The 24,411-nt window shown below is 45.6% G+C and overlaps 2 protein-coding genes and 2 pseudogenes across 2 annotated transcripts in view; 1 reads left to right on the top strand and 3 right to left on the bottom strand.

Moving 5' to 3' along the window:
- The window catches only part of LOC144121783 (uncharacterized), a 101,771-nt gene that overhangs the window by 65,930 nt on the left and 11,430 nt on the right, over nt 1-24,411 (top strand). The gene's annotated exons all lie outside the window — the stretch shown is intronic.
- On the bottom strand, nt 125-1,071 carry LOC144121782 (uncharacterized). Its single transcript, XM_077655178.1, has 2 exons — nt 904-1,071; nt 125-579 (listed from the first exon to the last, which is right to left on the bottom strand). Exons 1-2 carry the CDS (start codon nt 1,040-1,042, stop codon nt 257-259), a joined length of 462 nt encoding a protein of 153 aa, XP_077511304.1. The 5' UTR covers nt 1,043-1,071; the 3' UTR covers nt 125-256.
- On the bottom strand, nt 6,670-11,746 carry LOC144118710 (uncharacterized; annotated as a pseudogene).
- Nucleotides 12,376-13,417, bottom strand: LOC144118692 (uncharacterized; annotated as a pseudogene).

The following is a 24,411-nucleotide window of genomic DNA, read 5'->3' as shown; positions in this document are numbered from 1 at the left end:
TTGTAGCTGCGCTCCAACGACTTCCACTTGTTTTCCACTTGGACAGCCGAAAGAGTGCCTCCAAACTCATGGTTGAGGAGGTTCGCCAACCTTTCCAGAACATTTTTTTTGTCCTAAAGAAATCAAGCCAGAACTGAAACACGTACTGCAGCAACTATCAAACTCAACGGCAAAAACAGGGGTCGCATTTCCAAAAGCATGCTGGGATGAAATATGAAATGCACTTTGGTTTGTATTACAATTATTGCCAATACATTCAAATACAATAACCGCTCGGTACAAATTCTCGCATTTTTGTCATTTTTTTTTTGCGTTTGCAAGCATGCTGCGTAGAATCGGGGATGGACACATACCTGAATCCCCCTTTCTGGCCAACCAGGTCCTTAAATTGAACATATTTGTCGATTAAAAACCGCGTTTTTGCGCCGCTCCAAAGTTCTAAATCTGCTTCCGCAGAAGCAGGTATAGGTGCAACTGCTTCTGCTGAGGCAGAGGCACCTATACCGCTTTCGTCGGAAGCACGTGGCTGGCTGGCAGGTGTGTGCTCATCTTCGAAAACAAGCACGTAGCGTTCGCCGTCTGGAAAAGAAAAAAAAAAGATAATGAGAACGAGCTGTAGACACGCAAACTTAGCGAAGTGACCGAGAAATCGCACAGGGTGCATTTCCCTCGACAGCACCAGTCTGTGGCGTTAGCGTGGTGCGACTTTGCTTGCGAGTACCAAAATGCTTCCTCAGACGGTCAGTACGAGCGCAGGTACGCGCAATTCGTGCACACGTAAAAGAGAATCCAGAATTTAAATTTTGCTGTTCACTGCTTGAAGCCATAGCAGACAAACAAAACCGCGCACCACGTGAAACGTGCTTACCACGTTTTTTCAGTAAGCCATTGAACAACACTCACCTGCCCCCTCGTACAGGTATCCATTCCCATCAGGAATGCAGGAGCCGTCGCTGCTACGGACAGCCGTCACCGTCTTCGTAATGTCGCCGACAGCTATTTCGACCGTCGTCTGCAGCGAACTTCGAAAAACACCCGCCATCGTGAACTGGCTGGCACTTGCTCCGAAGTGAGTGCAGCGCAGTCGGGAACTCGTTGAGAACTAGACCTGCACTTGTACAAAAAGAAGAGGAAAGTGCAGAGGGCACGCGCTGCACTGGCAAAACGTGTACGACAGTGCTGCACTCTCTGAACTCGTGCAGCTAGTGCAGCCAAATCGAAGAGACTATGTGTCTCACTCGAGTTCCTCTCTCTACACCAAGTCGCCTATGCGCAGACACATGGTGCAGTCGTTTCGCGCCACGCACTTTCACGTGCGCGGCTACGTAAGAACAGTCGTGTCGCGTCATAAAAATAATTGTGATAATGAGGTATAAACAGTGTTGTTTTTTCGGCCGGCCTACAATCGAGGTAAGTTTTTTTTTTTCTGTGGCCTTCAACTTTCGGGTCTCGGCTTAGAATCGTGGCCGGCCTAGATTCGAGTAAATACGGTACTTGTCCCATTTCTATTTTTTACAATCTGCCAACTAGCCCAACCTCAGAATTAATTATCAGTTATAATGAGTGCACTATCTACAGAGATTGCTACTACTGTACGTGCGCTCAATAGAAACGGCACTGCAGTTAATTATGAGTTATGCGGTGCCAGACAAAGATTTTCTAGACGTGCAGCAATAGCAATACTAATGCCTGTTCCACATGCCAGCGAAAACGCTGGCGAATACCTCCGCCGTGGCGCAAAAACTTGTTAAAAATTGAAAATTTTCACTGCGACGCCTTTATACATTTCAAATGACTGCTTGAAGGGCTAAGTGATACTTGTGGCTGCCAATTGTAGCATGCACTAGCTCAGCTCACATCGTGTACGACGCTGCTGACCGAGTCATCAATTATATATTCAGAGCAGCAGCAAGCCGTTTCAAAATTCTCATAGCGTGCGACTTGTGAAGTTTAAAATATATTCGTGCATATTTACCTGCAAGCTTCAGAATCTGGTCAACATAAACGCCACTGCTGTCCTTGTCTTCATCATGCCAGTTAGCATCGTACGTCTTGGTGTTGTCGTTTTTGGGTTCGAAATTGTCAATGTCCGCAACAGATATGGCATAATGTTTGTCGTTATCATCCTCCACATAGCGCACGAGAGTAAACATCGTGTTGTTCAATGACGATTCAGGCGAAACGCGCGGGGAATGCGCCCACTCGCACCACAACACAGCATCAGACTGCACCCAAACAATACTCGAACATGTGCTCTCACGGGACCGCTCTGGCTCTCGTGCTCCGGCTGTTCCGTCCACATAGAAGCATCGTAGCACAAAACTTGCATCAAACGTGATTCTTATTTGTATTATTCCTTAACTTTAAAATTTTGTTATGCAGAAAAGAGCGTTGATAAAAATTTCACTGTTTTACAACAAAGCAATAAATGACGCATAAGAAAAGCAAACTTCATGGCACCTTACTCATGTTCAGAACAAATGAATGCAGCAATTATGCTAGTGCATGTCTATACTGCACCGCCTTAATGGCACAATGCATGATGTACTCTACAGCCATTTTTGAATACAATAAGTACACGCAGCTGTGTTGCAATGGGAGCTTGATAATGTGCATTCAGAGCAGGCATACGGTGTTTGCATAATCACATAGTGGCACTAGTTCTCCATGAAAAAGGAGAGCATCTGTCTGCATTCCTGGCAGCAGAGTACTATATTGCTGTGGGAGAGTTGGAAAGTTGAGGACAGTGGCACAGGAACAGGCTATTCTTTTTTACATAATCCGCTCATGTCTTAATTGTGCAGACTGTGCTCCACGAAACGGAAGTGTCCACAGCAGTTGCAGCAGCAACAAAAGTGCAAATATTGATTCCCAACAGAGCACATATGTGGTTGAGTCGTTAATTTAGTAATGGTTGACGATGGTAACGTCGAGAAGCGAGGCCAGCAAGCTATATGCTTATCGATCGCAATTGCACGGGCAGCAATCGAGCACTCACTACGATGCAGTGATGGGCGCGAAGGTGGCCGCAGAAGTACAGAAACGATGGTAGTCAGTAGAAATGATGTTCCGCGTACCATCATCGCTGTCTTCAGGCTGCGCATTCCGTAGCACCATGCCGCCAATAATGTCGGCGACGGCTTGGCTGGATGGCATGCTGGATGGCGACTGCAACGGGCTGTCACTATCGAAGGGATTTGGCACTCGCACCGCCACATGCGGCACGGCCGCCTCGACTCGGGCTGTTGTGTGTAACTCTGCCACATCCGGATGCCGCTTTCAAAATGAGTGCGACAGCAGAGGACGTTGGTAATCCACCGGTACACTATGACATTATTATTGCATATATTGTCACTTCAATTCACCAGACGCCGAACTTTCGGATCAAGTTACAAGCAGGATGAAAACTGTTTCGGGGCTCTCTGTTTTGCAGTGAAGTCTTAATTTTCGTTTGCGGACACAACCAAAACACGCTGATATCTAGCTGAGAAGGGACTGGGTTTTATATTGTCGGTGCAAGAAAGTAAGCCATTACTCTTCGTTCCGCGAATGAAATGGCGTGTGACCATGTGTTTGAACGAGTCGTAAATGAGTTTGAAGACCGCAGTGGACGACGTCAAGTGCCTACCGAATACCTGTGACAGGTGACGCCCAACTGCCCCTGTCTGTAACTGATGGGATAAGGAATTGCTAGGGAAAACATACGATACACATTCAAACGCAATAAAAGAACATGGAGCCTCGAAGACCGGAATCATGTTATTCGGCAGGCAGCTGAGCAGGCCGGACAATAATGATTATGCACGGCTGAAAGGAATCAGCTAGAGTCTTTTAGTAGCCCATTGAGAAGCAGGGTCGTGGCAGTTGCGAATTTTTCTTTCAGCATTTTCTGCGCCGTAAATTTGTGGTTCGGGCTTAACACGAGGTCGGGTCTTATGGGAGTAAATATGATATTACTTAGATGGTTTCGCCAGATATCACACATCGTTCCGAGAGCATGTTAAGGTTTAGGAGACCAGGATGTCATACAAAGCCGATATTAAGGGTAGTCTCTTTGATTAAGACGAAATAAACCACAAGGCAATGAAACGTTTTTAAATGAAGATTTTTATTGGGAACGTGCTCGCAATTAGTGGCGAGAAACTCCTTCCTGTCCGCATATGTCAAGGAATCTTTACCACTACAAACGGAATTAATACATTGTTCTCGTTTAGACCAATGGTACATTTCTTTCATTTCACTTAAACTACAAAAAAAAAACATTTTATACGCTTTGCTTTATTTGATATGTAACACTTTCTCGGTTAATAAGAAGGCGCGCGAGACGCACACAGATAGAAGAAAGAAACGCAGACGAACATGGGGGCGCTGTTGCAACGTTGGGTTTTCTTGAAGTTGCAGTAGCGCTTTGCCCGTGACGTTTCTTCGTCCTGTGTGCGCCTGTTCGCTATGAACTATACTCGTCGACCAGTTGATTCTAGGGAAGTATATGCTCGCGCCTTAAATGATCGTGGTAATCGTTCCGAATGCTCAGCAGCAGCGGTGCTACACTGTGCCCGTAATGAGGGAGCGTATGAGGCGAGCGAGGGGCAGGGAAATGCTGACCTCTTTCCAGTGGCAGTGGGCAAAGTCAGCGCTTTTCATTTACTGCGTTTCGTGCATGCGCCTGTTCTCGACCATTTTTCCCCACCTTTGGCCATGTTTCGAGTATTCAGAACGAATGGCGCTATCTATCCTTCCCGGTAATTTGGCACCTCAGGGAGTTCACAAACCGCGATTCCTCAAAGCAAGGCCAGCTAGCACGTACACACTACGGATCTCTCTATCCCTTTTTGAATTTCTTACCGACGCGGCCGTTGTAACCACCGGGCTCCTTGGCGTATTTCGATAACTCCGTCAGTCACGTTATTTCGATTGTTGTCGAATGGTTTGGGGTCACTGACACTTTGGCGTCGTGGAACATCTCGTGTAAACTATCTCGGTGCTGCGACAGGTAAGGTGGTGTCCGGTTTTGCGCTCGTAACCTTCGATATTGTGATGAATGCCGCGAGACCCACGCGGACACGATGTAACCAGTTACGTGCGCTCGCTTTATCCGGTGTCACCACTCATTTCGGCGCCGTGGATCATGAACTCTGATGCAGTAGTTAGTGGTGACGAACCAATCATCGTTTTTTGTCCTCAGAAGAGTCATAACGTCATGGGAACCAATTGTAGAACTGTATGTTAACTGAATTCTATTTGTGTCTCATGTATTAAATTTGGATGTAAAGTCCTCTGCATGATAGTGGCTCTCTTTCATGCGTTCACATAAATACTAAACAATCTTCTTGCTGTTATCTTCGATTGTAAAGTACATCGCAGATGCATCAAACTTCTTGCACTCACTATACTTATAGTGATCCTTCTGTATCGCGTGAGCAATGTGCACGGAATTATCGCCCATGTATTGCGTGAACGGCTCAAGAAATGATGTGCTTAAAAAATGATGTGGGAAAAAAAACGAAAACGTACCTGTGCCCATCACGCTTCTGTTCTGCTGCGCCTTTGCCTTCTTCAGTTTTTGTTTGAGATTATCTCATAATTTTTTTAGTTGTTTGACTTCACGGGGACACACGTGCGGCATGCTGTAGTACTGAATGCATAGCCGCTCCCATGCTTTTGCCTTCGCGTTCAGGGAAACAGCATCCGTTTTTTTTGCACTCGATTAAGCTGCTGTGCATTTTTACAAGATTGGTCAGCAAGACCTTCTCTTCTTCAGTGAAATAAAACTTCCATGGCATGGCAAATGCAAGCATAGTACAAAACCAATACAACCAAGCGATGTCCAAACAACAAAAAAAATGACGCTTCAGATGCTACCAGTTGCCAGCCTCAGCTCGCTTTACTGCCCAATGCAGCTTTTTAAAAATAATTTTTAACCTGTTAACAAAACAAGCTGAGTTTATGTCCAGGTATAAAAGTATAAATGTAAATTTCGCAGCGCCGGCAGTTTACTTTGACAATTAACTGTGAATTTTTCACATTTCTTGAACGTATCCTCGGAACCAGCAATCACTTCGGGTCCGCTTCCTTTGGTGAGCTGCTGCTTCCACAGGGAAGGCGAAAGGAAGCTTTTGGAATCCGCGATGGTCTTCTGAGGTCACCTTACGTTTAGGGAGCATGTAGGGCTCCTTGCAGAAGGTAGGTAAATGGCCTAAGGTTAGGATTGTTTCAGAATTCGGGCCTAAGAGTAGTGATGATGAAACTGGAGCTCACTACAGAGTGAGGATTTCAGCGATGTATGCATGGAGGATACAGGCACGTCGGACGACTCTTTCACGTCGCCAGCATCGCCCTTTTCAATGGAAGATTGGTGTGAGAAGGAGCACTGTGAGAATTCAGATGCTGGTCCGAGGTATCCCGACGAGAAGCTGAGTGTTTCATTCATCGACGGCGCGACAATCACCCGAGAGGACGCCTACATGATGCTTCTGGACTTAAACTCGATGTTTGGGCTTTCATGGACTGTTGTGGAAGAAATCCAAAAATTGTTCAACAACCTTTTGGAAAGAAAAGCTTTTCCGGAAAGCCGATATTTATTCAAGAAGTTCTATGGTGTAGAATTGACTGACATTGTTTCATTTCTACTGTACAGACTGTAAGTCACTTGCCAAAACCCAAGGTAGCTTAGAGAAGCGCCAACAGCTTTAAGTGACGTGTGGAGTGTGCCATGTAAGCTACAGAGTGCGCAACAACAGGCAGAGTTTTTTTGTTAGCCTGCTGATTGAGAAGCAGCTTTCTTTCATCCTGGGCAGCAAGACAGCCAGCTTTTCCTTGCAACTCCTTCCATCGGGCATTGGCACTGCGAACCATTTGCATCGTGTTTGTAACATCATTTTTGGCAACCTCTCCAACATCTGAAACTGCGTCATACATCGCTCTTTGTGCAATCAGCGACTCTTCTTTGAGGTTTTCGACAAGGCAATCTTTGTTTACAGAAAATCCTCGTTCCACAGCTGCATTGCCATGAGACATGCAAAGAGTTAGCTTGACGAACGAAAATAACTCTTTATGGTCGCGTGAACACAACTCAATCCAGAGTGCATCCAACTTCTGTTCCTTTCTGTCAAAGCTCCTCAATGCCACCTCTACAGAGCTCAATGAGCATACCTCAATATAGGAATGGTGGGTATGTTCAGATTCCAAGCCAGTCAGCCAATGGTGCTCCGTTAGCACCTCCAGTGCAATGCACAGCTTTTTGGCACCAGCCGCTGGGGACAATGCACTAGTAGGGTTCAAGGAGCTCGCACCTCTGGTCAACTTGTATTGCAAAGGGGACCTTTCCATCACCTTTTGTGAACACCTCTTCACAAAGGAAATAGTCTTTTTTGAAGCTGAGCACAGTCGTGGCGGTTTTGGGATCTTGCGAAGCTCATTTTTCGTAGCAAAGCCAATGTCGAATGCAGCAGCAGCAACCATGTTATCTCGGTTGTTTAAGTAAATCGTAAGCAGCTTGTAGGATCTCTTTCTGGATCATTCTACTAGCAAGCAATGACCGTAATAGGCGATCCAGAGCAGGAGCAATGAACGGCAGCATGGGCTCGTTCGTCTGAAATTCAGCTAGAAGTGGCTCGAGTTCTTCTGCAATTGACAGCATAAAAGCCAATTTCACAGGCGGCATCCGTCACCTACTGCCTTTACAACAGTGCTGAAGCTAGCGCATGCTGGCGACTTTTTTGCTTCCTTTGAGCTTTCCACATATTTCACTAAGTTTGGAATAACGTGAAGCGCTCTCGAGGTCACCTTCCTATTCTCGAGCCACCTTACTGGGCAGAACTTCAACGGGAACACAACACTGCCCGTGTAGTGAGTGTAGTCTGCGCGACGTGCTGGCACACACTTGAAGAGATTATAGCTCCCATGAAGAAATGCTACCAGATCCCAGTGCGTCGCAGAGTGGCCTGTTTTAAATGCGCCATTGACAACATGGAGTCCACAGCTTCCAATGTCCAGGATCTGGTGACTTGTCAGATTCTCTTGTAAGACTGGACACGGGCTTTAGAATCTTCAGAGGCTGGCGCTCAACGAAGAAGACGACGAGAAGCGCCGAACATTGCGAAGCTTGAGCGCCGAACACTCCGAAGCTCGAGCGCCGAACGCTCGGTCGCTCGTGCGTGCTCTGGACTGAACGCGGTCTCTGTTGTGTGCCTGGACGGTTCGGCTGGTTGTTCGTGACGCTGTGCTTATTACTGTGCTGTGCTCTTATTACTGTGGTGTGCTGTGTGTGCTGTATTAGTAGTGTGCTGTGTTCTTATTACAAGTGGTGGAGGTGCCAACGATCCCTCTCCCTGGAGCTTCGCACCCGCGCATTGACTACCACCTCTGCAATGCCTGAGACCGTCACCCAAACCGCTTCACCGCTTCCGTCGGCTGTCTTCTGTTCCGGCGCAGCGCGGCAGCGTGACCCGACCATCTTCAGCGGCACAGATGACAGGGATGTGGAGGATTGGTTGGCCTCCTATGAACGCGTAAGCGCATACAACAAGTGGGACGATAGCGTCAAGCTCACCAACGTTATCTTTTATCTGAGCGACGTAGCCAATCTCTGGTTTCAAAACCACGAGGCTGACATCTCAAGCTGGGCAGCTCTAAAAACCAGTCTGACAGAAGTCTGGCCGTCCCGCCGTGCGAAAGCTTCGCGCCGAGCATCGCTTGCGAAGTCGGGTCCAGCAAACCGGTGAAAACTTCACCAGTTATATAGAAGATGTCGTCGACCTCTGCAAGCGTGTCAACCCTTCTATGAGCGAGGCTGACAAGATCAGACACATTATGAAAGGCATTGAGGATGATGCCTTCCAGATGCTCGTCGCCAAAGATCCCCAGACTGTCTCCGGTGTCATCGGCTACTGCCAAAGCTTCGATGAGCTGCGCAAACAATGCCTTTCTACCCGGCGTACAGGCTTACAGGAGGCCGCACTTTGCAGATTGGTTCTGCCAGGGGACGGGGCTCTGGACCAACAGTCGCTCCTCCAGAGCATCCAGCAGTTTGTACGTGAGGAAGTCGCACGCCAGCTATCTTTAACAACACATTAACAACCTTAAAAACATTAACACATTAACAACCTTAAAAAGAAAGCATCCCAAGCCCTCAATGTATTAAAGGTACTCTCGCGAAAATGGTGGGGGTCCGATAGAGCATGCCTATTACAAATATACCGCTCTTTGGTGCGCTCCAAGCTGGACTACGGGTGCATAGTATATGGTTCAGCAAGAGCATCCTACTTGAATCGACTGGACCCTGTTCATAATCTTGGTTTGCGCCTATCAACTGGAGCATATAGAACATCCCCGGTAAAGAGTCTTTACGTTGATGCTAATGAGCCCACACTAGAGGATAGAAGAGTCACACTAACATGACGTACATCCTAAAAACCCGTTTTCTCCCTAAACATCTCTGCTATCCCATTGTTACCAAGTGCCCATCTAGGAGATTATTCAATAATAAACCACATTTTATCAGGCCACTAATAATGCGCTTTGAAGATAAATGTGATGACTTAGCAGTGCTGGACGCCCTACCTAATATTGCACAAAGACATGAATATCTACCACCATGGTACAGCCTTCCTTCAGTGTGTGACTTCACATTGACACACTTAAACAAAGAGAAAATACCACACGAGCACATACTGCAAGAGTTCTTTGCACTACAAGAAAAATATGACACACCGAATTTTACACTGATGGCTCAAAAACAGAAAGTCATGTCGGAAGTGCAGTAATTCAAGGAACAAATGAAAAAATGATACGATTGCCACAGTATGCATCGGTTTTTACTGCGGAGTGTTATGCCATCTTTGTAGCTGTAGAACAAATAGTAAAACAAAACATAAAAAATAGCATCATTTACACCGATTCACTCAGTATGCTAAAAGCGCTGCATTCTACAAACGCTGCTGAACCCATAATAGGAAAAATCATACATAACATAGTTAAAATTACAAAGCAAAAACATAACATTATATTCTGCTGGGTCCCTAGCCATGTTGGAATTTTAGGTAATGAGAGAGCAGATGCTTGCGCAGCACAAGCTAGAATTGGCCATATAAAACAAGTTAACATACCACAGAGGGATTTTTCTAAATTACTGCACAGTAAACTCAGGAATAAGTGGCAGATTGCATGGGACGAACAAACAAACAACAAACTACATTCTATAAAACCTGTTTTGGGACAATGGAGATCATGTACACATCAGGAGCGTTTCATAGAAGTTATTTTGTGTCGACTACGCATTGGACACACACACCTTACTCACAACTTCTTACTGACAAAAAAAGGCAAACCTCTCTGCGAAATGTGTGGCGATGAACTCACGGTAAACCACATTTTAATTGTATGCAAAAAACTGGAACAACTGAGGAAAAAATATTTCACAACATTGTACAATGAATACATCCCACTACACCCCATGTTACCTTTAGGGAATCAAGCACTGGTTGATTTTTCTAGCATTTTTAAATTTCTCAGAGAAGCCAATGTTTTATACAAACTTTAGATATAAAAAGCGTAACCTTTAACAAAAGCTCTAACCGTGTGTTTGGCACATCATAGCCTAAGTTGCTTTTGCGCCATTAAAATCAATATAACTAACTAACTAACCTCAACAAGGCTTAACTCTTTGAGGCACAGAGGTTTGTTTTTGCAAGAAAACTGAATTTTATTGCACAAACTGCACAAGGGCCTTCAGAAAATAGATATAAGCAAAAATAAAAAAAATACATATGGCAACATTGACAATCTGATGTGGTCACCTGAGGTAACCACCGTGCCGGAATGGGGTCTCCGTTCACTTTCTGTGAAACTCGGCAAAACACTTTTTGTCCTCTCTTAGACAAAGAGGAACGTTGCACGTTTCGCACATCCATGTCGTTCTTGATGGGTTTGCTCTTGTGCTGCATTTCGCACACCGCCTCGGCGTGCACCTCTTGGTTTGGTGCTTTGATTCCGTGGCCCGGACAACTGGAGCTACATATGGCTTCCACCTCTTTATTTCTACTACACGGCTGCTTGACTGTCTTTTTTTTGGGGAACAGACTTGTGCTTCTGTGGTGAATGAACAGATTATGTCTCTTCTAAAATCTTTCAAGCTCATCTTCTGAACCCCTTCCAGTTCACTGAATATTAGGAAGGCGTTCACGACGCAGCAGTCGAGGAAATGAAAAAAAATTCGGTGCCACCATTTTTTTTACTTCCGATCAATCTGATATTGGTTTTTTCGTTGGTCGAATTTATCGACAAAATTCATGTTTTGATTGTAGCCTTATAGTGCATCTGGGCATTCGACCTTTGTGAGCGTTCCATCCCTGTTTTTTCTTTCTACATGAGATCGAAGTTCAGGATCATGGTAGTTCGACAGCAAGTGGACAACTCGCTTGTCCTTCCACTTCAGGCACGCCAAGCCGTCATCACTAACAGACCAGTCGGTGTCGCCTCTTTTCATTGTTTTATCCGCCTGCTGCAGCGGCAGCAAGTGTTTTCGGTTTTTTGCATTCACCGTTCCACATGCATATATGGTGGCATCTCTCAACTCCTTGAGGAGTGGGTAGCTGGTGAAGTAGTTGTCGAAAAACACACTGTGGTGCCTGCCAGCACATTCTTCAGTAAGGCTTTTTACAACTCTGGCACCCAACTCACGCTGCACACCATTGTCTGACTTTCCTGTATAAATGTCGAACTTCAGCATCCATACCACAGCATCCATACCTTGTACCCTCGTTTCACGGATTTTTCGGCATGTATTGCTTGAGGGAGCTTCTCCCCTTGAATTTTATCATCGACTCGTCAATCGCCAAAAATTCAGCTGGCAAATAGCTGGCGGCAAATGTCACCGACAGTTCATTCACGAGTGGTCGCACTTTATAGAGCTTGTCAAAACGCGGATCTTTCCTGTGGGGGTGCAGATTATTGTCATTTATATGGAGATGAGATAGCAACCATCCAAACCGATTCACTGTCAGGTTTGATATGAACGGATCATGAAGGTCCGGAGCACTAGACCGGTGGTCTCGATAACTCGGGGTTCTTTTGATGCCCATCAAAAGATTTATTCCTAAAAATGTGTGCAATTCTTTTGCTGTGGTCGGCTTATATGGCTTGTTTTCTTGCTGAGCATACAGGTTTGTCTGAAATGCTAGCGATTCTGTGAACGAGTCTCTCCACAAAATGCGAAATACCTCAAAAGGAGTGCTCACTTCAAGGTCCTGGATGCGTTGAGGCACGCCCGTTTGGCACATAAATGAAAGGGGTGGAGATACCCTGTAGCTCTGACTCCATATAGGGACTGTGCCAGGAGTGTGCGACGTTTCTTCATCGCTTTCCGAGTCCGATGAATCACTCACGGCATGATCGCGGGCTTCCTTTGTGGCGCTGGTACGCACTCTTATCAGAAGTGCTCGGCTCCCACTCGTCGTCACTGTCACTGGACATATCACCACCAGCATAGCTATCAGGATCCGATGAAATGTCTTCAAAGTGGGTTCTGCAAGCAAAAGCAAAATTATGCATACAAGACCCTTCAGTCATGGTGGTCACCTGAGGTGACCACCATCGTAATGCTCAGCCACAGCACAATTAGGCCCTGACACTCCGTCTGATTTGTACAGCAGCTCTTCTGCACATGCAAGCTGTAAATTATATAGTTATTTATGCCATACTATGTGTACTCACCTTGAGATTTGTAAAAAGTTTGGGATCAATCGCACGTAGCTCCATTTCGATTGCTGCATGTAAAAAACAAAAAAAGCAATACAACCAAGGAGGTGGCTCTACCTGGTATGAACAGAAAGAAAGTAGCGAAAAAAAGTGGCGCTAGTGGTTATAAATTTTACCACTGTGCGGCGCTGAAAAAAAAATTTGAAAAGGTGGTCATCTGAGGTAACCACCGTGCTGGAAAGAGTTAAACATTGAAGCGCTTTGTCGCTCAAACTGTTTTTCACGCAGTACATTTTCACTCTGCTCAGGTATTCGAACGCATCTTTGCACGGCACATCTGGCATCAGGTCTACATCGTCCTCGCTGTCTGACTCATCTTCGGTTGCAAGCTACACACCACTGCGCAGCGCTGCGAGAATCACATCATCCGTGCTTGCTTCCTCACAGGCAGCGAACTCATTTTCATCAGCATCTGCATATTCTTTAAAAGTGTCCGCTGCAGAAACAAAGTTACTCTTAACAAGGCCGGACCACATGTCGTCGGCATTGACTGCCCCATCAACAGCAACGTTGCTCTGCTCATCGGCTTGAAGAGCCTCATCATGTACAATTCCAGCCTTTCGAAAGCACTTATTGTTTCGGCTTTCAACTGCCACCACGAAGCAACAACCATGTCGATGGCACCCCTTGAGTGCACCTTAAGGGGCTGCTGCTGTTGCATGTTAAGCAAACTCTTTCGCAGATGCACTTCTTGTAGAGCACCTTTACAGTGGCGATGATGCCCTGGCGATGACGCCCTTACTTTTAGCGGTAGTGTTTGCTGGCAAAAATTTCAAGTTGACTGCAGGCAACTTTGGCTGAACATTATGAGCAGTGCAATTGTCAAGGATAAGCACAATGCGCCGCTTCTCTGCCACCATATCCTCATCAAACTTGTAATGCCAGCTCGTAAACCTTTCCTGCGCCATCCACACTTCTTTGTTTGCTTTGTACGTCACTGGCAGGTACTCTCGCTTTTTGAAGCAACGCGGCCTCGCCGATTTTCTAATGACAAACAGTTGACGCTTGCCGCTGCCGTCCATATTTGTGCGAAACAGCACAGTTACGCGCTCCTTTGAAGACTTTCGGCCAGAGCGGGGTTCGCCTCTCAGCGCGAGAGTCTGGTTCGGCAGTAGGTTATAAAATTTGGCTGCTTCGTCGGCATTGTATATCTCCCTGTCAGCTTATTTCGATGGTATAGTTTCTACATTTAAGCGGAGCCAGACCGCGATGGACTCGTCGTTATCTTCTCCACTTTTCTCCGCACACAACTTTGCCGCTGATGCCATGATGGTCTTTGAACCGTTGAATCCATCCATTAAGTGGATTTAAGTCATCGCGGCCTAAAAGAACACCAAAGCACCTAGCTTTTTTGTTGGAGCATGGGGCCACTTACTAGTATGCTCTGAGCCCGCACTTCTCGAAACCACCTGAAAAGTGCCGCGTCCACGCCTTCGTAATTAGACGCACGAATTCTCTTTCATGATTGTGAAGACGAACCTTGCTGCAGTTGCTGCCGCACCTTCTCCCGATTCTTGAAAGATAGTCGACACGGTTGCATCGGATATCCCGTATTTCGCCGCCACCGATGCCTTCTTCATTCCGCTCTTAGCCGTCGCGGTGGCTGAGTGGTTATGGCGCTCGGCTGCTGGCCCGAAAGATGCTGGTTCGATCCCGGCCGCGGCGGTCGAATTTCGATGGAGGCGAAATTCTAGAGGCCTGTGTACTGTGCGATGTCAGTGCACGTTAAAGAACCCCAGGTGGTCGAAATTCCCGGAGCCCTTCACTACGGTGTACCTCATAGCCTGAGTCGCTTTGGGACGTTAAACCCCCATAAACCAATCTTCATTCCGCTCTCGACGTCCTTGATCACACGTTCCTTCGTTTCAATCGATAAAACATGCTGCTTTTTGACGCCCCTTGAAGATGCCGCCACCATCATTATGCACGGCGTGCACGCACCGAAGACAACAAAGAGACTGCAGTGAAAAAAAAACGACGACGGCTGTGCTCTGCTGCGTTGCTAGTTCTACCCTGCACTGTGTGCAGCACACGCCCAGATTGGGCGTTGCTACCATGACAAGTATGCGCTTGCCTTCCCTTGGGCATCGCATAGGGGCCGCCTGCTCCTTCTCCTTCTCTCGTTTCGTGGCGCACATCCACCGGTCCGCCACGCTCTTTTTTCGCCGTTGCCCGTACCTCCGCACATATATACTTCGTTGGTAAAACGGGGAGCAAAGCTGCGTTCTGTGCCCGAATTTCATGGTTGCGCTGCGACCTTCAACCGTAAAAAACACGCTATGGCCGGGATTCTGGTTCGCGTGTCTGCGTATTAAGTTGTCAGCCTATACGTTGAGTTCAATGGCGGGAACACTGGTGGTCAAAAAACCCACGTTATATTTGGTTCCGCGCTAAAAGTGGTTACATTATAAGTGGTCTCCATTGTAATAGTCCTCGTAGATCGTAGTGCTGCCCAGCCTCTTCGTTTGCTAATATTGAGGGTCGTGCAACATTAGCTAGCCATAGGCGTGTTCTTCTTCCTCCTCTGTAGCATATGACTGCACGGTGCACAAAAGCAACGTTTAAAAGCTGGCAGCAGCTATGTCGCCTACCGTCACGAGGTGCTGTGATGATAAATCCTCTTAGTCACTAACTGGGTGAATGCTATGGTCACAAGTAAAGTTTGCATTGCTGCTGCAGATATGCGTACCCAGTCAGCTTGTTTTTCTTTTTGCATTGTAACTTCGCTGTTGTTTCAGGTGCAGTTCTGTCGAACTTTGCGGAGCTTGAGTGTGTGTGCTGCCGTGAGATAGACCTCATCGTCGAGGCTCATCCAGAGGGCTGCATCACGGAGCACCCGGAATTCACCCTTTTATGCCTGAACATCGCCGTGCTCCGCATTGCTTACGTCGATCTATGTGCACAGCGGGAAACTATGCGCGACAATATCCACAAGTGAGGTTCCGCTCTTGTTTGATGCTGCGTTACTATGAGCATACGGTACAACTTTGCATTTTAGGCCGTTCATCCACGAATCTTTTTTTAAACTAGACTATAGTGCTGTTATTTTTCATGCATAAATGTTTTATGCCACGCGCACTGTAAAAAAGTCAATTTCTGGTGCACTGCATTGCGTATGAAAAAGTCTGCTTAGCATTCCAGGACATTCATCCTGAATGTTGTTCTTCTTTTACACTAGATCATAGTGAAGTTATATTTTTATTGGTAAGCGTTTCATGCTACATGCATTGCAAAAATATAAATTTCCGGTGCACTGCATTTCCTATGAATAAGTCTTGTTTACTACATGCATAATATCTGCCACTACACTAGCTATGCCACGAACAACAGGACTCATACACAAGAAACAAAGTACGGTGTACACAAGAATGCACACTGGCAAAAAAACAACAATATAAAGCTTGGGGGCTCTCTGCGTCGGTATCCTACAGCAGAGAACTTGCTTGCCTTTAAGAGGGCCAAGGCCAGAGCACGATTCGTTCGAAGAAATGCCGAGAAATACTTGTGGCAGAAATATGTGTCCTCAATAAACAGCTCAATAACCTCAAAGAAAATGTGGGAAAAGGTTCGTAGATTCAGTAGTGACCATACCCGTTTCACACTTCCCCTATTGACAACACCCGGAACACAAGCATCATTAGAAGAACAGACCAACATATTGGGCGAGCATTTTGCTGAAGTTTCAACTTCATCCAATTACACAAACACATTCCAGAAGTACAAAGCAATAGTGGAAAAACAAAAACTTCCATCTGGAGCAAGCATGCATCAGCTCTATAACCAGTCTATCACAATGCAAGAATTAAAAAAAAGTATTATCTTCCGGTAAAAAGACAGCGCCAGGCCCAGACAATGTGCATTACACTATGCTTGCCCATCTCTCTGACGCTGCCGTAGAGGCACTTTTGAAATTCTTCAATAATATATGAATAACTCGCAGAATACCTGAAGAGTGGACGAAAGCAGTCGTACCTTTTTGAAACCCGGAAAACCACCAACAAGTCCTAGCAGTTACAAATCTGTAACTCACCAGCTGCATTTCTGGATCTTTCGAAAGTATAGTAAACATTAGACTAACCTTTGTTCTTGAATTCTGACAACATTTAGACATACATCAGTGTGGATTTACAAAGGAATGCTCGACCACTAGTCACCTTGTCCGCCTTGAAAACACAATCCGAGAGGTGTTCATTCACAAACAGCACTGTATCGGGGTCTTCGACCTGGAGAAGGCCTACGATACCACATGGAAGTTTGGCATCCTCCATGACCTAGCAGAGCTAGGTGTCCGCTTGGCATCCTCCATGACCTAGCAGAGCTAGGTGTCCGCGGCTGGATGCTGAACATCTTGAGCGACCTCCTTGCAAACCGCACATTCCGAGTCCGCCTGCGAGCAACTCTCCGTAACTTTCACACAAGAGAACGGCGTTCCCCAGGGATGCATTGTAATGTATGCATCGTGTTGTCTACATATGGATAAAAAAAACAATGCTCACAACTGTGTAAAAATAATCAAAATGTACAAAACTAAAATGATCAGTCTGCTGAATGAAACTAGAAAGGCGGGGGTGGCTTAGTGGTTGTTAGTGCATTGGCATAACTGTTCGTGTGTGCCGCTATGTGATCACACTGTTATGAGGGAAATATTGTTTCAAGCACACCAGAATTGCCTAACCGTTTGCTTGAATTGTTTGAAAAAGCACTAAAAGCTGTGTGCTTGTTGCTACTATTAGGTTTTGTTAGTAGTCTGCACACTTTGTTATAAAATCATGCCACGGCAACATACAGCCCTACATTGCTTGCATAGCACTTCTTGTCAAATAAACCAGCTTCAGGAAGTGCTGTGCATGCCCACTCTTACATATGTCCTTTCCTGGCAGAGGTGCAGCCTCCATTTAACAGCTTGCCAGTTTGCCAACCGATTAGTTTTAAGTTTAGTTGTTGGAAAATGTGCAGCTGGTAACATTGATGAGCATAACAAAGATGTTTCAAACAAGATTCTCTGCAGTGCATCGTCATTTCAAAGTTACCTGTATTGTGGCGAGGTATGAAATGTTGATTTACTTCATACCTCACTTTTCACAGAATAAGGAAGTTAGCAGATGAAGCTAACATTCATTTAAAGAAAGGTACACTCAGGAATGCTAACGAACTAAAACCCTTAAAAACTGCAGACTGAGCTTACTTTCTTTTGCTTGCAGGATGTTCACTCTGTTAGTTGGTGACAAAACCATAACGGTGTTTGTTACCTCAGCAATTGGCTTTTATTTAATGTACGGGGCCACTACGGCATAGACTAGGGGAATTGCTTGTCAATAATACATACAGAATTGCAAAACAAGCTTACAGAATGAAAATAAAAGTACAAATTCCAAGTGAGACACATTACTTTACAATACTAACAAATGTAAGTTGTCATAGAACGTCGAAAAAAACCAAAGAGGATAAAGGAGGAAAACAAATATCACGACCAATGCACAATGTATATCAAGTGGTATTTAAAATCTTCATTTTTTTCCGTGAAATGATTTATGGGAGCGAGATATGCAAATGATTTCAATAGGTATTTCCTTGCATAGTTTCATGACATGAGGTACTGGAGATGAGTTGAAGGCTTTCCAATTATTTTTATCACAGCTATCTCACTGCAGCAGCCATTTCATGGCTTTGCAAAGCGCGCTTTGTGGGCTTTCACCAGGTCTGCCTTAGATGGCCTTGAGGAAGCTACTCGAGGCCAAGCAAGGTCACCAAGATGGTTACAAGAACGTCAAGGGAGGATCACTGCCTCTTTAATGCACCGTGTGGCAACATGCAGCACAGGTGCAGCAGGCCTTGTTGCGGAGAATATGGGATACGTGAAGACGCCTCAAGTTTCCAACCTGCGGTGGGGCTCCGAAACAGAGAAGAAAGCTGTGCAGGCATTTATAGAAACGGAGTCTCAAAAACATGTGGACTTCAGTCTTCGAGACTGTGGTCTTTTTATTGCAAGGAGCATGCCTTTTATTGGAGCATCTCCAGATGCACTAGTGTCTTGTTCATGCTGTCCAAAATCAGTACTAGAAGTGAAATGCCCTGCAACTATGAAAGATGCTTCACTGACGAAGGGCTTAACTAAACTGGCATATCTGAATGAAGACTTGCAGCTCAAGCATAACCATGCCTATTACACACAAATTCAGGCTCAAATGGCTCTAACTGGGCTGTGTCAGGCATATTTCGTGGTATTTACAAGTTCTTTTCTAACAAAAGAAATCATAAGCTTTGACGAGACATTTTGGGCAGCTACTAAACTCAAGGCAGCAAACTTTTTTTTCACCCACATATTCCCGGAACTACAGTCAATGCACATCTTCAGTCAAATCGAACGTGCAAAGAAGACATGTCACTGCCGAGGCACCAAGTTGGGCCACATTGTGGAATGCTCACTCTGTGAGGCAACGTTTCACCTCAAGTGTGTAAAACTTAGACGCACACCTCGACAATGGATTTGCACTGCATGTCAACATAATGGGCAGACTGCTGATGAGTAAGGACAAGGCCAGAGGAGCTAGTGCTGCTGCTTTTCACATTCCCTCTTTGAAGTGTACCGGGTCTGTTTGCTTTACTGAAGTCGTGTCCTCCACAACAGCTGAAAGCGTTGCCATTCAGGCAGCTCTCAAGAAGCTAGGGTCTTGTACGGCTCAACCTGTTGTTATCCTGTCGGAATAAAAATCTGCCCTTCAAAGGTTAGAGTGTGGGTTCCCTACTGATGCTTTGTGTCTTAGCGGTCTAAGTTTGTTGCATAATCTGAGCAGCAGAAGCTTCTCTATACGCTTCCAATGTCCAATGGGTGGCCTCGCATACAGGTCGCGCTCGCGCCAGATTATGTAATTTAGTTACTGTAGGTGCCGCTACGGTGGAGCAATTGTAGGCAGAAACCTCAAGGCTAACCCTGTAGCTTACAGCATCTCAACTTAAGCACAAGTTTTTTTTTTTTTTGCTGAACACTCCAAGTGTTATATTTTATCACATTCGAAAGGCAGATAAACACTGCTTGTTTGACAAAATATGTTCACTTCAAGGACTAATGTCGGATGCATTTGTCGGATGTGCAAACTCAAATATAATAGATTTTAAATACAGTACGCCTTCACGTCCCAAGCAGGGAACATATAAAAAAAACTGATACAGAAGCAAACAGCAAGTAAAAATTTGAACACCTGCTCTGAGGACAGAATAACTATACAAGCAGAAAACAGAAAGCCCAATTCTCAACATGTGAGAACAAGCAACAGGAAATACTTAAAAACTGAGTCAAACAATATGCATTAATTGATTGCAGAGAGTGCAAGAAAATAGAATAAACAAATGTGAAAAGATCAATGTGGGCAACATCAACAACATGAATTATTGTGTACACACAGTGCAGATACATTGGATGTAGTAGAAAAGATAAATACATGCAATGAAAAGCATGGTCACACACACATGAGCACTTGCTGTTCTATCACAGAGTGTGTACACGTAGTGCAGACACACTGGAAGTAGTCGAAAACATAAGTACACGCTATGAAACTATATGCAATGATTGTCAGCATGGTCACACACACATGAGCATTTGCTGTTCCATCACAGCATGTCTGTATTCATGTTTCCTCACAGCACCGCTCTTCACGAAGTTCAAAGGCAGCACAGTCTGGAAAATTCTGAAAACTTTCTATCTTTGTATGGCCCTTTCAACATGGATGCGCACGCTAGAGACTTTCCTAGACGTTGTGACCTCAGCACCAGGTAGCTGGGCACGATTCTTAGTCAGTGATGGCATGAGAAGTGTTGCACCTCGTGCAGCAAACATCTCACCGCATCTAAATCCTCGGTCAACAAGAAAAACATCCCCTTCCTTGACCTTGTCTAGGAGACCACTGCGTAGAGTAATCTCCTTGTCAGGTGTCCTGCCTCCCCATGCTTTTGATACGAAAGTTATTGCTCCTGAAGGTGATATTACAACTAGTATTTTTACTGTACTATGGTGTTTGTAATGAGAATATGTCTGGCTCCTTGCTGTCATTAATATCGGCCTTTGTATGAATACTTCGGTACAATCAATGATGCCAGTTACACCATCAAAAAAAGGGTCCTGAAACGCCGCTGGCCGATTAGCTTGAAGTGTCTGTCGGGAAGGCCAGATTATCAACTTTGTCATGTTTGCAGCAAGAACATCAAGCCATGCATGAAAAATTGAACTGACAGTGCCATTTGAGATGCCAAATCGGCATGACAAATCTTGGGTAAGGAGACCCAAACGAAGTCTCATGAGTACCATGATGAGTTGTGTTTCTGCATCAAGCCATGTGGCACATGACGGCTTCCATGCTGACAGCACAAACTGCAGGAAAGCAGTGAACATGGCTGTGGATACAAACCCTGTGTAAAACTTTATTGTTTTGGCTGACTGCATTACCACTTCTTTGGTTATAATAGCATGGTTTGTATGCTTGTTTTCAAGTTCAGCAGCCTTTTGCTTAGCTGCTGAACACTCTTCCTCCAGAGAGGCCAAACGCTGCTTAAGCCTGCCATTCTCTTCAATAAGATGGGATATATTCTGCATGCTGAGATCAGTTTCTGTTTCCATGTGGCAATTCTCTACCACGGAAACAGTTGCAGTCGCAGATAGTGCAGTATCATCCGTGTCTTGTCCTGCGCCAGTCGTGTTGAGCCCACAGTCAAGCACACTTGGCCCAGGATTACATGCAGCAGGTCTGGATGCTTCCTTCAATCCATCCTTTCGAGCAGCGCGTTGGAACCTAGAAATTTTCTGGGCCACATTTCCCGAGGCACGATAAGGAAATATGGAGGGGACATAGTCGGGATGTGTGGGGTCAGATGATGGTTTACCTAAAGAAAGAAAAGAATGTTTAAAAATTAGTAGCCACATATGCACTCCCAAATGCAAAAAAAACAAAAAAAACTGGCTGAAATGCACCAAAGCAATATTGCCCAGGACTTCTCTAGGAAAAGGAAGAAACACTTAGGGTTCCTTTGTATGATTACATACTTTACGTTCGGCATTTGTAAGTAAGAAACTGCACAAAAATACTGAATCAAGCGAGTTGGAAGCATTTCACTCTTTTTACCAGCACTTGCAGGCGATCGAATGAATTTCTCCAGCCGCTGAGAATAGTAGAACAAAAAGTGCATCGAATGATACTCCAGCGTTTTTGGATTTCGTCCCTGTAGAAAAGTTGATGCAGCGAACGGGATCGAACACACGACCAGAAGGTTAGCAACAGATGCCTGAGCAATCGCGCCAGATATGTGCATAAAAGAACACCAACCGAGTTAGGCATTACAACAATAAGATGCTTGGGCCTGCATCGCAGCAAAAACTGCCGCTCATAAACTAAGCATCAACTAAGCGCTCGATTACTAAGCTGGGATACCTGGGTTCGATCCCAGTCATAGCGGCAGAGTTTTGATTGACGCGACACGCGTCTAGAAAGCGACCGTGTGCTGTGCAAATTCAGTACACATTCAAAACCCTCAGGTGGTCTAAATTATTCTGGAGCACTCAACTACGCCGTTTATCATAGGCTGAGTTACGTCGGGACTTTAAATGCCCGTAAATCACACACACTCGCATTGCTGCATGATCGAAACTGCACTGCAAGCGTCACAAGCTGGCTAATTGCCCTGGAAATGGCTAAACGATGCCTTGCACGCACAACTAACCGCAAAACAGTGTTTCCTTACTTCACAGTGCAATTTTTACTGCTAGAGATGCAGCCGCTGATTAGGCGAATGCGGTCGTGACGATTGCCAACCCGCAACGTTCAATCCAGTCAACGTTCAATCTCAAAGTGCACATAAGACATGCAGGAATTGGCTGCGGCACAAGCAGACATCATAAATCTGTTCTCACCTTGAATGAAATGAGCAGAACAAACATGGGAGCTTTTCGTAGGCATCCATCGGTCCCGCCGAACTGCTGCTATCCAAGCGTTTCTACGCTCTGCGTCTGCCGGAAACCTGAAAGTGCGCACCTGCGACGGGAGGTTGGTTCCAGGTCGCAAGCTGCAACCTGGCACACAACAGCACGGTCCACGTCGTGATGGGGTCACGGAAGATGTTTTTCCACCCGAAAACATATTGCAACAGGGCGACCGCGCCGTACTTTGGCCGTGCTACAAACACAAAAGAAAAACTCGCCTCGACCCTGCGGCTCGCTCGCTCGCTTTGCGGGGAGACCGGAAGTTTCCTGGGTGTCCATCCGGTTTGCGGCGCTGTGGCTCCCCCTGGCGGCTATGAGCCCGTGAAAAGGCGTATATAAGAGGTGAACCAAACTTACTGACACCATCTGATTTCGCTGATAACGTAGTTGGCTCAGCAGTCTTGGCCAGAAACTTATTAAACTTGCTACCTGCACTTCTCACTGTGGGCCTTGGGGACCACATAGAGGAGTCGTAGTTCAGGCACAATTATATCCGTGCGCTTTGTGAGAAATGCTATGAATGAAACAAATACATAAAAACCCTCATATAACGTCCTTGGTTATAACGAACATTCGTTTATTACGAACGAGGTTGGGAATAACCGTCATTTAAAATATGTATTCGAGCAATGTCACTGTGTTTCAGATCAATGAACGACCATGACAGTACAACTCGGTTAGAGCAAGCAAGGAGACGCCGCATGTTCGGCCTCGCCATTTAAAAACGCGCTTCCTGCCAGTGTACACAGATACCAAGAAGCGTTGTCTAGCTTCTGTGACACGCTTGCCCTCTTCTAAAACCACATGTCAACCACAAAAAAGGGATAAAAAGTCTACAATGAAACCGCTGGCCAAGTGCGCATCGATGTATGGGCTGCAGTGTAAGTAGGTGCTTATGCTGCTGTGCTGGTTGATCGAAGTGGAAACACAAGCAGTGCAATTGATATGTCCTTCGCTTGTGTGAGTTGCACGAGCTTCCTCGCTGCAAGTTTTGCCGAGTATATTAGACATCGGAGGCCGACCTACCACCTGCTGCCATGAACACTCATATCGTAATTAGTAAATTGCGTCTCTAAAGCAGCTCGTTGACAGAAATAATTTTGACGAGTAGCACCTGATCACACTGAGGAGCTTGGAAAACACTTCAGAAGAGAAGCAGACATGCTTAACAGATATTTTAGAAAAATAAACGCAACCTTTGCCTGACTTTGCATATTTCGCTATGATGGGGAACCCCTATTACTATGAACTTCCGATATAACAAAAATACGCCCTGTAACCGTTAGTTATATATCAATATAAGTCAAAAGTCATCGGAGTGGTGGTGTTTTGACGCTCGTTATTTTACTTTTGGACAAAGAATTGGAATACTCACAGAACTGCTGTCGTTGCGCTGCAGCGAGGACTGTTGTCTACTTTTTGCCGGAAGTACTGATGGAACCGCACCTTGGGATAGTTTGCGTCTCTTCCATGGAATCCCGAAAGATCCACTCTTCTCATCAAACTGCATGAAATTTTTGAGCTGTTTAAAAGGCTTGGGAATTAAAACTGGTGCAGCTTTGCTTTTGTCAGCAGCTCTTGCTGTTGGCATGTGTGTCCCCAGGTCCAAAACCTGCTCATGAGCCTGTTGACAAGGAGTTGCCTGAGGACCTGCCTCTGAAATTCTAGCAGCAGCAATAAAAGAACAC

The sequence above is a fragment of the Amblyomma americanum genome, chromosome 2 (assembly GCF_052857255.1).
Source record: "Amblyomma americanum isolate KBUSLIRL-KWMA chromosome 2, ASM5285725v1, whole genome shotgun sequence".
In the NCBI taxonomy this organism is placed as follows: Eukaryota; Metazoa; Arthropoda; class Arachnida; order Ixodida; family Ixodidae; genus Amblyomma; species Amblyomma americanum.
This window is presented reverse-complemented; position numbering and strand designations above follow the sequence as displayed.